Below are 13127 nucleotides of genomic sequence, written 5' to 3' on the forward strand. Positions count from 1 at the left end.
TATACCGTTGTAAGAGACTGACTGAGTAAGAGTAAAGAGTGATGACAGTATTTTTTTAATTATTATTTGAACATATAGACCCTCGGTCAAGTGATCTCCTGCATACCACAAAACCAAACCAACAACTGATCTGAGAAACGACACGAGACAGTAGATTAACCCCACATACAGTCCTCCATCACAAGTGCAAACACAGCGCAATTGGGCATGACAGTCACACAATGGGTCAAAGATAAACCTTTCATGTAGATATACAGTGGTCCCTCATTTATCGCGGGAGTTACGTTCTAAAAATAGCCCGCAATAGGCGAAATCCGCAAAGTAGTCAGCGTTATTTTTTACAATTATTATAGACGTTTTAAGGCTGTAAAACCCCTCACTACACACTTTATACACTTTTCTCAAACAGGCATTAACATTTTCTTACTTTTCTCTTGTGTATAAACACTCTCAAAGTTCAAACCTTAGTAGAAAAATAAGACCAACCTGTTTTCAGGCCCAAACATTTGTTTGAGAAATAAAAATACAATGTTTTCCTATAAATAATTAAGATGGCTTTTAGAACTAACAAATTTAATTTTAATGATCAACCTACGAGGTTGGACACATAAGAAATTATTAATAGTGACTGACCAGTATTTCACAGTTCCTCTGATCGCGCCTCTTCGTCGTGGCACCGCTCCGCTGAAGGCCTCGCTGCAGGTGTCTTTTTCCAAGTGAAGAACACAGTTATGGGTAGTTGTTGGCACTCTTTTTTCTTCTGGGCGAGAAGATTCTTATAAAAAGACACGCAGAACACAATGCGCGTACTCTCCCACAACAGGTGTCCCGTCATCTCGACAGAACACCGGCCTGCTTGATGAGGACGCAGAGCACAATGTGCTGTAAAAAAAAAAAAAAAAGCATGTAAAATTGGACTAAAAAAATCCGCGAAACTGCGAGGCGCTATATTTTCCAGTATTTCTTTTTCTTTCTTTTTTATTTTTATTTTTGATAACTCTCACATCCAAGGGGGCGAGGTTGATGACGTGAGGGGGGCGTCGCCCCCAAACGCCCCCTCGTGGCGCTGGGTCCGAGAGAGCCGCGCAGTGTTTGGAGCTGTGTGAACAGAACGGAGGACGATTCTCGTTTCTTTCTCGCAACAAGACAGGAGTCCCAGTTTGTAACTTTAATCCGCACAAAAGTGATTCACGATTTACATATTCAGCGATGAAAGTGGTGAAAAACAAAAAAAGCTGAAACTCAATTACCCCCCAACACCACCTGCACGAAAATGTTTGAATTATAGAAGCTCTGAAATGCACTCTGGGACTATTCCAGACGATAAACTGGAGTGAGTGCAGCATCCATTTAGTGAGAAAAACAAAAACAACTTTCCTTATTCAAATTCATTCCAGTAGTATTCTGCTCTTACTAGGATGCAGCAGTTTTCTAGCTTGGCTGTGTCCGACTGCTCGAGGTTCTATGGCTCAGAGCCAAGATGTGTAGAGTGTGACGCAGAGTACAAACAGCAAGGAGAAAATCTAGTGTGAATATCACATTTCTTGCATTCCATAAATGTGTGTGTGAATGAGATGAGAGAGAGAGAGAGAGAGACTTGTAGAAACAGCAAGTCACTTCTAAATTGTATAGTTTTCTAAACACTGTGTCAGTTTCTATGAAGTTGCAAACTAAGATGCCCCCACTACTTCTTCTAATAACAATAATAATAATAACTTTATTTATATGTTAACTTAACAGAAGAAAAATGGACTATAAATACCACTTTGTCTTTCATTCACAAAGTCATATCAGTTCTTGATTAACACTGACGTCACTACAACACAGTAACCACAACGCCACTGGCTGTTTGATCTGAACAGAACTGCGTCCATCCGGTTTTTCATTGGTGCTGGAACACTTCTTTTGTTTTTCTATTTTTTTTTTAATAAACGTACCAGTCAAAGACTGAACACACGTGAATGAATGAAGTTTTGACTTTCAGTAAAAGTTTAGCAAATGTAACTGATGAAGCTGGCGCCTTTAAATATATTTGTTAATTTTTACTTATCTTTGGAAATAAAATTTTCAGCTCATTAAACTGCTTTATTTTGAAGTTTGGCACGTTTACTGTTATTTGCTTAAACAAATTAGAAATAACTTCAAATATTTGTTAGTTTAGAAATTACCCTATTGTACTGTTATAATCAACATCATCATCAACTGTTATCAATCAACAACATCAACTGTTATTCATATTATCCTTTACAGCGGTCAAACGGTGACCAGAGTAAAATCACAGAATAAAATTCATGAGAATAAAAGCAAAGATACAATAGAATTAAAGAAGGCACATAAAAGCAAAACATGTCACAGCACCACGATGTATTAAAAGCCATTTTAAATAAATAAGTCTTGAGCTTGTATTTAAAAAGTGCTTGGTCAGGAACAGTGCGTAACTCAGGGGATAACTTGTTCCACAGTTTGTGGCCAGTTAACCACAAAAGCATGATCACAAAGTGTGCACCCATGTGTGCACCCACTCACCCCCCCAAACTGTGGTTGCTTTTCAGTCTGTTTGCATTGTATGAAATCTCACAGTTGTCAGATCAGTTGGCTTGAAGCTCTCTAAGAGCAGATTAAGACATGACAAAGTGCACGCTGAAATGAAAAGAAAGACCTCAGGGTCTCAGCACTCAGAGGAGTGCACAGGCTGTCTGACGCAATTTGTTTGAACAGGATTCATGCAGTCAGGATTTCTCAGTGCATACACGTGCACCTGCACAATACATGCACTAAAAATGTGCCGCTTCTCCCACAGATAATGAACACATCTATATGGAGCTCGACCAGAAACTTTCTAAGTACTGCCCTAAAGAATGGAAGAGAGAAGCCAGCAAGGTAAGAAATTATATGAACTACTGAATAGGAAAGTTTGAAGTGGTACAGATTCACCCTTGAGCTACACACAAAAATACGCAGGTGTGTGTATTGATCCCACTGAGAAGACAGTGGTGGTGGTCGTGTTCGACATGATACTGAGTTGCTGTTGGGTTGAAGTCGCGAGGGGATTCTGTGTTTTATTTGCTTTGATCACAGTACACGATTTTAACCGTCTGCTTTTTTTCGCCTCATCTAGGATTGACCTTTTTTTTAATTCAATGTTTATTTGCATTTTTCTATATTCCATTACTCTTTATCAGTTACTTTTGGAGTCTGACAAATACTGTGGGGAACTGTGGGTGCACAACACAAACAACAACTTTCTCTTGTGCGTTTCCAGGGCATCGACCAATTTGGGCCGCCAATGATCATACACTTCAGAGCTCAGTATTACGTTGAGAATGGGAGACTGATCAGGCAAGTAAATCCTGCACACTCTTTGAAGCATGTTTTAGCCACACTTAATGTTAGATGCAGTATATAAATGAACAAATAATTTGTTACATTATTAATCTATCTGTTGATTAGTTGATTTAATCTTTAAATGTGTGTGAAAATACAATCACATTTACCTTCAAATGTCCTAAACCCAACTGTATTCAATTTGCAAATATAGAGTATAAAAGAGAGAAAGGCACTCAGGCTCATAATGGAGAAGCTATGAACTGTGAAGTTTGGTATTTTGCAATATAACTAATATGATTATACAGATCTTAAAATAACTGTAGAATAATCTCATGCAGTAATTGACTGTGTAAATACTGAGTGATGTTAGAGCAGTTAAACTGTTAACGTTATTGTGTGTGTGTTCTACAGTGACCGTTCAGCTCGGTACTACTATTACTGGCACTTGAGGAAACAGGTACTGCTCTCTCAGTGCATCCAGAGAGAGGAGGCCTACTTCCTGCTAGCAGCCTTTGCCCTGCAGGCGGACCTCGGCAACTTCAAACGTAATAAGCACTTTGGGAAGTATTTCGAACCTGAAGCTTACTTCCCCCCATGGGTGAGTAGAACAAGTACCATATGGGGTCGAAACACATTGATATTTCTTTGAGTTCATGTTTTGTCACGGCTTTGCTTGAGGTATCTGTGGGTTTTTTTTATGTTGTTTGCATTGTACAGTAGTGTTCAGAATAATAGTAGTGCTATGTGACTAAAAAGATTAATCCAGGTTTTGAGTATATTTCTTATTGTTACATGGGAAACAAGGTACCAGTAGATTCAGTAGATTCTCACAAATCCAACAAGACCAAGCATTCATGATATGCACACTCTTAAGGCTATGAAATTGGGCTATTAGTAAAAAAAAAGTAGAAAAGGGGGTGTTCACAATAATAGTAGTGTGGCATTCAGTCAGTGAGTTTGTCAATTTTGTGGAACAAACAGGTGTGAATCAGGTGTCCCCTATTTAAGGATGAAGCCAGCACCTGTTGAACATGCTTTTCTCTTTGAAAGCCTGAGGAAAATGGGACGTTCAAGACATTGTTCAGAAGAACAGTGTAGTTTGATTAAAAAGTTGATTGGAGAGGGGAAAACTTATACGCAGGTGCAAAAAATTATAGGCTGTTCATCTACAATGATCTCCAATGCTTTAAAATGGACAAAAAAACCGGAGACGCGTGGAAGAAAAGAAAACAACCATCAAAATGGATAGAAGAATAACCAGAATGGTAAAGGCTCACCCATTGATCAGCTCCAGGATGATCAAAGACAGTCTGGAGTTACCTGTACGTGCTGTGACAGTTAGAAGATGCCTGTGTGAAGCTAATTTATTTGCAAGAATCCCCCGCAAAGTCCCTCTGTTAAATAAAAGACATGTGCAGAAGAGGTTGCAATTTGCCAAAGAACAGATTAACTGGCCTAAAGAGAAATGGAGGAATATTTTGTGGACTGATGAGAGTAAAATTGTTCTTTTTGGGTCCAAGGGCCGCAGACAGTTTGTGAGACGACCCCCAAACTCTGAATTCAAGCCACAGTTCACAGTGAAGACAGTGAAGCATGGTGGTGCAAGCATCATGATATGGGCATGTTTCTCCTACTATGGTGTTGGGCCTATATATCGCATACCAGGTATCATGGATCAGTTTGGATATGTCAAAATACTTGAAGAGGTCATGTTGCCTTATGCTGAAGAGGACATGCCCTTGAAATGGGTGTTTCAACAAGACAATGACCCCAAGCACACTAGTAAACAAGCAAAATCTTGGTTCCAAACCAACAAAATTAATGCCTTGCAGATGTGAAGAAATCATGAAAAAACTGTGGTTATACAACTAAATACTAGTTTAGTGATTCACAGCATTGCTAAAAAAAGCAGTTTGAACATAACAGTTTTGAGTTTGTAGTGTCAACAGCAGATGCTACTATTATTGTGAACACGCCCTTTTCTACATTTTTTTTTTACTAATAGCCAAATTTCATAGCCTTAAGAGTGTGCATATCATGAATGCTTGGTCTTGTTGGATTTGTGAGAATTTATTGAATCTACTGGTACCATGTTTCCCATGTAACAATAAGAAATATACTCAAAACCTGGATTAATCTTTTTAGTCACATAGCACTACTATTATTCTGAACACTACTGTATATTTGGGATAATGGCAGCGCCACACTAAGCCAGCATGACTGTATGTAGGGAATAACCCTGTTGTGTCTGATGATTTGCGGATGTTAATGCTGGATTACGGTCGCAAATATCTTTTTTACCATCTCCGCTAATACGGCACCGGTAAAACTCAATCTGCGACCACAATCCAGCATTAACATCCGCAAATCATCAGACACAAGGGGGTTGTTCCCATTCTAATCCAATTCCATTGTTCGCACGGTTTATTTTTCTGTAAGTAATTCGGTCAGCGAAGCTTACCGTAGCAACAGCGTCTTCATGCCAAACTGGAAATTCTATGAGCAGACCCACAGATTTCTCCATCTCATCAACTGCATGGAGTAATTCTGTATCAGAATCCACATCAGTACTTTCGTATGATAGATTAAATTCACCCATTTCGGCATCTGTCGTCGCTGCACTAGTTTCTCTCTCAGCTGACAGCGCCAATATTGACATCTGGGTAGCAACACGGTCAGGGCGTGGAGTAGTACATCAAATGTGAAACAGTTTAATATTTTGCTACCATCAACAACATATTTCATGGTTGGATATCTCACATGATTAACCAGTCAGATTTGCGGATCAAATGTAATTGGATTAGAATAGTGTTTAAGACTGGGAGCCCCTTCCACTGTGTGCTGGCTGCTTTTCATAATATGTACCTTAGTAAACATTGAAGTCCACTTAAAAAAATGAAACTTTCAGGGCAAAAAGATACAGGTTATCATTTTGTGAACTTGATCACAGATCTCTAGTTTCTATTTTCTTTCTGAAGGACCCGCAAGCCCAACTTTGTCTTGTTTTTTTCTACCCATCAGTCACAAAATCACATTTAGTTGTGTCAGTAGTGAGGCAGCAAAAGCAGGGCTTAACTTTTATGTTTTGGTTCATGTACGTTTTATGCTATTGCAGTAATAAATTGCTACCACAAAGTACATGTGCTAACAATAGCAACACATGAACCCTTTTGAGACCCAAGTTGCCAGACTTGTTGGCACATATCCAAAGATTTATAACAGATGTCAAAGCAATAAATGTTCTGTCTCCCTGCACTTTTTCCCTCTGTTGCCACTCTATTCTTCAGAAATTTCCTCTCAGCTAACTTGCAACTTTTTATTGTCTTGATGTGTTTGTGTGCCACAGTTCACTGAGACGAAGCAACTTCTGACTATTCTGCAAATCCTGCCAGCATGGAGTGTCATAATAATAACTCATTTATTGAGGATTGTGCAGCACAGGGTGTTCAAAGACTTCTTGTGTATTTTTCCTTGAAGTGGCACCTTTAACATGAACACAAATAAATCAGTAGCAGAAGAAAAACACTGTGGAGGTGTGTCTTTATGAGGCAGAGCTCTATGTCCTGGTCTACTGTCTGTATTTGGGTCTGTAGCCGCCTTCATTTAATTATACTCACTAAACACTTAGCGGGAGCTCCACATCTGAGATGGTGGTATATTAAGAACTGGGACAACAGTATATTTTTGTCCCTGCAAATGACACACACATTTCTTTTTAATCTTGTGAAGTGCTCTGGCTGACAGGACTTTTCTGGCATCTGATTTGTCCTTCTCTTCCTCTTACTCGCCCCTTTCTGCTTTATCACTGTTGGAAACCAGGAAAATGTTTGATAATGAGCAGTGTGTGTGCTGCCCCGCAGCACCTCTTGTAAAGCCTCTCAAAAGCAACACACAAAGCTTAGTTTAGCATTTTTTTTTTTGTTGCAGCCTCTAGCTCTTACTCAGATCTCAGTCTTTCCATCTTGTAACATCACTTCAGTACTGCGATCTGCATCAGCTGCAGTAAATCTTTACCTCTGCAGCATAGCCACATCTGACATTTCCCATTCTCTCCACTCAGGTGATCGCCAAACGAGGCCGTGAGTACATCCTGAGGCATATTCCAAACATGCACAAAGACCAGTTTGCCCTCAACGCCTCCGAGGCGCATCTCAAGTACATTAAGGAGTGTGCTCAGCTTGATGATGTCACCGTACACTACTACAGACTCTACAAGGTGAACATTGTGATTTTTAACCAGGTCATCGTCCCATTTCCTTGTGCTAAATTATGTTTTGCAACATTGTTCCTGCTGATTTGTTAGTTTTGTGTCTGAAGTTTTGACATGACAGCTCATTCAATATTTGATTGGGAAGATGAAAAAGACTTTTAGTTGTATGTAACTGGACTCATTTTGATCTTCTCTTTCACATGATCTTGCATCTTTGAACAGGACAAGAAGGAAGTTGAAGCATCTCTTACTTTAGGACTGACATTACGTGGTATCCAGATATTTCAGGTACAATTTGAAGATTTTTCCACCATTTAGTGAGTCTTTTGAACCACCTCATCTCTGATTCTTGCTTCTTCCATTGTTCTGTTTGTTATGTGTTATTCATGCACTTAAGAAAGTAGTAGTGCGTCAGCATCATAATGTGTACTTTGAATTTTTAAACAGCTTTATGGTTCTTCGCTGATGTGTGCGCTTCTGTGTTGCAGAATGTGGGGACTGTGAGGCAACTTTTGTATGACTTCCCCTGGACCAATGTGGGAAAATTAGTGTTTGTGGTGAGTCTGATACAACATTGCAACATTTTAGCCCTTTTCACACATGTGCAACTGAATCCATGTTATTCAGCACATGTAGATGTAAATGCCAGAGAATAATATCTGACGTACAGTTCTTTCCAACACTTCTGTTGCCAGTTTCTTGTTTAACTTCTGCATCTAAGCCAGAGTGTTTCCAGCATCTGGTGAGAAAGCCACGATAGCTTTTACCTGCTTTCTGTTCTTTTCTTTTTTTTTCTTTTTTTTTTGCATAACACTGTCCTGGCCAAGAGTTGTCATTCCATTCATGTGAGAAAAGTGCTTCAGACACACAGCTAGAAGCCTAGACAAGCAATTCTATATGTTCTGTGTTTTGTGTGCTTTCCAGGAATGAAGAAATCCACACATAATTTGGCTTAAGGTAGTCTTTGTGAAAACCTTGCTCCTACTCAGGGTTGTGGAAATTTCTATGCAAGAACTCTTTTCTCAACACTGCTGTTTTATCTTAGTCCTGCAAGTTCTCTGGAACTAATCAGGGATTTCGAGTTTCCCTACATGTGCACACGTGCACTCACACATGGACATCATGTATACAGTGCATGTTTTAGGTTAATCAGCTGCAGCAGTATGTTCTTTCACATGATATACCTAGGTGTCTTCTGAATTTATCTTTAAACTCTTTAAGAACATATGTGAGGTTCAGCTGGTTTGGAGTGACTTCACGTCTTGATCCTGAACTGAAGTGTTTGCTGAGTGTGTAGGAACTTTTCAGAACAGCAGATGTCACTTTAATGAGTGGTGAAATATCCCGAAGAACAGGACATCAAGCAGGTGGGAAGTGAAGTCCTTGATATCTCGTATCTGAGTGACTGACACCCAACATCAGTAATTGCGCAGTCGATGCAGGAACCTTAGTCGATGCAGGAACTCGCTTGCTGAATCACAGTGTGTCTTGTGAACAAATGAGAGGCCTTGGTGTTTTAGAGTGGTCTTTGGGAACTCTCTGCCTTGGTTCATGGTCTGGCATCATCATGGCTACTAACTTGCTAATGGAACCTTTTCGCTGGGCTTCTGATCAGCACCAAGTCAAATCTAGGAGCATGCACTGCTGCGGCCATCCTCACCTCTCAAGAGCAGCCCTCTGTCCAGCCAAGTGAAACGTTGGTGTCCCCTTTACCTTCTCCAGCTGCTGGAGTCCTCAACACTGGGGCACCTAAGAAAAGTGTCACATGTTAAAAATGTAGCTGACACTCCTTCACCATGCATGTAATACTCCTCATACTCCTCATCCAGTTGTTGTCTTAGATCACTGGTTGGCGTCCAAGTCTAACAACCATACAGCAAGACAGAAAGCACAGAGATCGTAAAGATTTGGACTTTGTTCTCATGCAAAGATAGCATCACCAGACACCTCTGTCCAGTGAACTCAGCACTCCATGACCCCTTCCCAGACATCTCACGATCTCAAAGATGAGGACCCTGAGACATGAAGGTTACTGCTGAGAAAAGTGAATCTCTTAACAAGTTCAATGCTTTTGCCCTAGAAGTCATTGAAAACCTGTTTGCTAGTCTTGAGTCAGGACAATTGAAAACCCAGACACTGAATTCTCGCTCAGAATGGACATCAGCTGTGAAGTCAAAGTCAGCAAACATTTACTCGCCCACAAAGACATCTTAAGCCACTAATTTCCACAACCCTACACAACAACTAGTCTATGAAAGCATTGAACAGTGTAGGAGCCAGAAAACCTCTCTGATGAATACCAGTTTTCACTTGGAAAAATTCAGAGTTTCTGTCCCCGCTTTGTACACCACCTAAGCAGGCTATGATGTCCAGCAAGCAGGTCCCAGAGAGCAGATCATTCACACAAATCAAACACTTTGATAAATCAACATGGGCTAAAAAGAATCACTGGTGATACTTGTGCCTGCATTTAATGAGTACTCGCATAGTGAGGATACTGTCAATAGTTGACTTCTTGGGTGAGAAGCTAGACCATTGCAATCACTGGGTGGCAAGTAACTAAAGCTGTGCCTCTTTGTTGTATATTCAATAATCCTGCCATTGCAAGTACTGTCTCATGTATGGTTGATTAGTTGCAACATTTTTATTGCATGGTCTGTCAAATACGAGGTCTGTCCAAAAAGTAACGGACCTTTTTATTTTTTTCAAAAACTATATGGATTTGAATCACGTGTGATTGCATCAGCCAAGCTTGAATCTTCGTGCGCATGCGTGAGTTTTTTCACGCCTGTCGGTTGCGTCATTCGCCTGTGAGCAGGCTTTGTATGAGCAGTGGTCCACCCCTCTCGTCGTTTTTTTTATTGCAAATAAATGTCTGAACGATTTGGAGCTTTGCTGCATCAATTTTTTTCCAGAAACTGTGAGAGACCTCCAGGTGGACACCGTTCGGAAAATTAATATGGCTTTCAGGGACGATTTTATGGGGATTACACAGATTAAGGAGTGCTCCAGCTGGTTTAAAGACCTCCCACAGCGTCTGAGAGCGCGCCGCGCAACAAGCGCCGATCGACAGGCTCAAACCCAGCTGAAACAACCAGATCATTTCCAACATGAAGGCTTTGTTGATCCGGGACATCGTCTGACTTTTACAAAAAGGCCGAAGGCGTGGACATTAGCACTTTTTCGGCACATTCTACTGTTACAGGAGTTTTTTTCATGGAAAAAGAAGCGGAGGATTGCGCCACCGTGTCGCTCATGGCGCGGGACAAAACCACCTCCATGTTGGTCTCTCAGGACGGCTTTCAGGTGGCTTTCAGACGGCTTCCGGTTGCTTTTCAGTCGTGTGAATATCCGCGAAATTGAGCATGAGCTGGACATGCCCCAATATGTAATATATAATAGAGGCTTCATCACGGCGTTGCTTTGCCCCATGCGGCTCCACTGCGATGCGCGGAATTCCTCCGCTCCTCTTTCTATGACAAAAACTCCTGTAACAGTGGAATGTGCCGTTCATTTCTAAACTGGACGCTGTCTTGATCCGGTATGTCGTCTGACTAGCACAGGAATTGTGGAAGACGTGGACATCAGCACTTTTTCGGCACATTGAGACAGATGTGCGGAGGAATTCCGCGCGTCAGGACGGAGCAGCATGGCGCAAAGCAACGCCGTGATGAAGCCTCACAGGACATGTTGGGGCATGTCCAGCTCATGCTCAATTTCTCGGATATTCACACGACTGAAAAGCAACCCGAAGCTGTCTGAAAGCCATCCTGTGAGACCAACACGGAGGTGGTTTTGTCCTGCGCCATGAGCGGCACGGTGGGGCAATCCTCCGCTTCTTTTTCATGAAATAAACTCCTGTAACAGTAGAATGTGCCGAAAAAGTGCTGATATCCACGCCTTCTGCCTTTTTGTGAAAGTCAGACGACGTCCCGGATCAAGAAAGCCTTCACGTTGGAAATGATCTGGTTGTTTCAGCGGGGTGTCAGCCTGTCAATCGGTGCTCGGAGCGCGGCGCGCTCTCAGCAGCTGTGGGCGGTCTTTAAACCGGCTGGAGCACTCCTTAAATTGTGTAATCCCCATAAAATCGTCCCTGAAAGCCATCTGAATTTTCCGAATGGTGTCCACCTGGAGGTCTCTCACAGTTTCTGGAAAAAATTGATGCAGCAAAGCTCCAAATCGTTCAGACATTTATTCGCAATAAAAATCCTATGAGAGGGGTGGACCACTGCTCACACAAAGCCTGCTCACAGGCGAATGACGCAACCAACAGGCGTGAAAAAACTCACGCATGCACAGGAAGGTTCAAGCTTGGCTGATGTAATCACACGTGATTCAAATCCATATTTGTTTTTGCAAAAAATAAAAAGGTCCGATACTTTTTGGACAAATCTCGTATGTGCTGTGCCTTCTGTTTTGTGTTGTTAGAATGGTCTTAGCAGATGTTCACCACACTGAGTCGCTATGCTTGAGGTTTCTTCCTATCATCAATAAACAGTGAGGGATTTTTTTCCTCACCACTGTTGCCATTGTGCTTGCCCACAGGATGGGTGTGGTCTAGACCTTACTCACACGTATAGCACTTTGAGATGACTTGGCGCTTTATAAATAAATTGAAAGTTGAATTATCCTTGCTGCCTCTTTAATTCAAATTATTTTCAACCTCGTCTTTGCTCTGAGTCAGCCAGTTGTTGAGCTGAGCACAGCAGTGAGTTAATATGCCTCCACAGGGTTTCTGTTATCACAGGAAGGCAGGATAGAAGACTAAATATCTGTTTCACTCCGACGACTACAAGACTTCCGCCAGCTGGTCATTAATTACAATCCGTGGAAGTCAGTATTACTGATTAGAGGTGTAATGACTACTCAGTTCAGTTCACTGATTCAGTTCTCAGAATTTGAGTGACAGTTCAGTTGACTAAAAACTCAATATTTTAATTATTTGAATAATACCAATATTTCAGTTCTTATCTTTCATCTTTGTGAATAAAATGTGTAAACACTTTTGAAATCAGGTTTTTATTGGCTGTTTTGTTTGTTAGCTGTGGTGTGGTACAGAGCGCTGTTATTTGGCAATAATTCAGAATCAGATTTTGCTACTTTTTGATTTTCCTTGATAGGCGATTCTTGCAAGGTTTGTCAGAAACCTTCTGTGATGCTGCATCTGTTATTGCAGCATTGTGACATTGAAGCAGCACTGGCGTGGCTGTGGTTTGACTGTGGACTTGACGCACCCCTTAAGCCTCTGTCTCACCCTTCTCCTGAATAAGAGGCTTTTTCCTCCACCCCACCCAAATCACGTCATCCACCACCACTGCCACCATGGCTGAAGCTACGGGCGAGTAATGTCGAGAGTGATGCAGGGGGGAGGAATGTGTTGGTCAGTAAACACCAAATGTTGTAATGGTGTTTGAGATTCTGGGTTTGTGTTTTTTGGATGAATTTACTTTTTCTCTTCTTTCATATCGTTCAAAGGAATTGTGGAGAAAATCTTTCCATTTCAAGTAAGAGAAAAGAAACTTTGCATTAATGCCTCTTCGTAGCCCTTAAAACACAGTACAGCACAGATTTGGTGTTGTCTCCCTGTAAT

General features: G+C 41.2%; 1 protein-coding gene across 1 annotated transcript in view; it reads left to right on the top strand.

The window, feature by feature from the left end:
* frmd6 (FERM domain containing 6) overlaps positions 1–13127 on the top strand; it is a 79115-nt gene that overhangs the window by 45396 nt on the left and 20592 nt on the right. The window contains exons 4-9 of the mRNA XM_034159329.1: positions 2801–2880; positions 3263–3339; positions 3739–3925; positions 7388–7543; positions 7760–7825; positions 8026–8094. Of these exons, the coding sequence (XP_034015220.1) occupies positions 2801–2880; positions 3263–3339; positions 3739–3925; positions 7388–7543; positions 7760–7825; positions 8026–8094 (635 nt within the window). The remainder of the gene's footprint in view (positions 1–2800; positions 2881–3262; positions 3340–3738; positions 3926–7387; positions 7544–7759; positions 7826–8025; positions 8095–13127) is intronic.

This window comes from Thalassophryne amazonica, chromosome 19 (genome assembly GCF_902500255.1).
Source record: "Thalassophryne amazonica chromosome 19, fThaAma1.1, whole genome shotgun sequence".
Lineage (NCBI taxonomy): Eukaryota > Metazoa > Chordata > Actinopteri > Batrachoidiformes > Batrachoididae > Thalassophryne > Thalassophryne amazonica.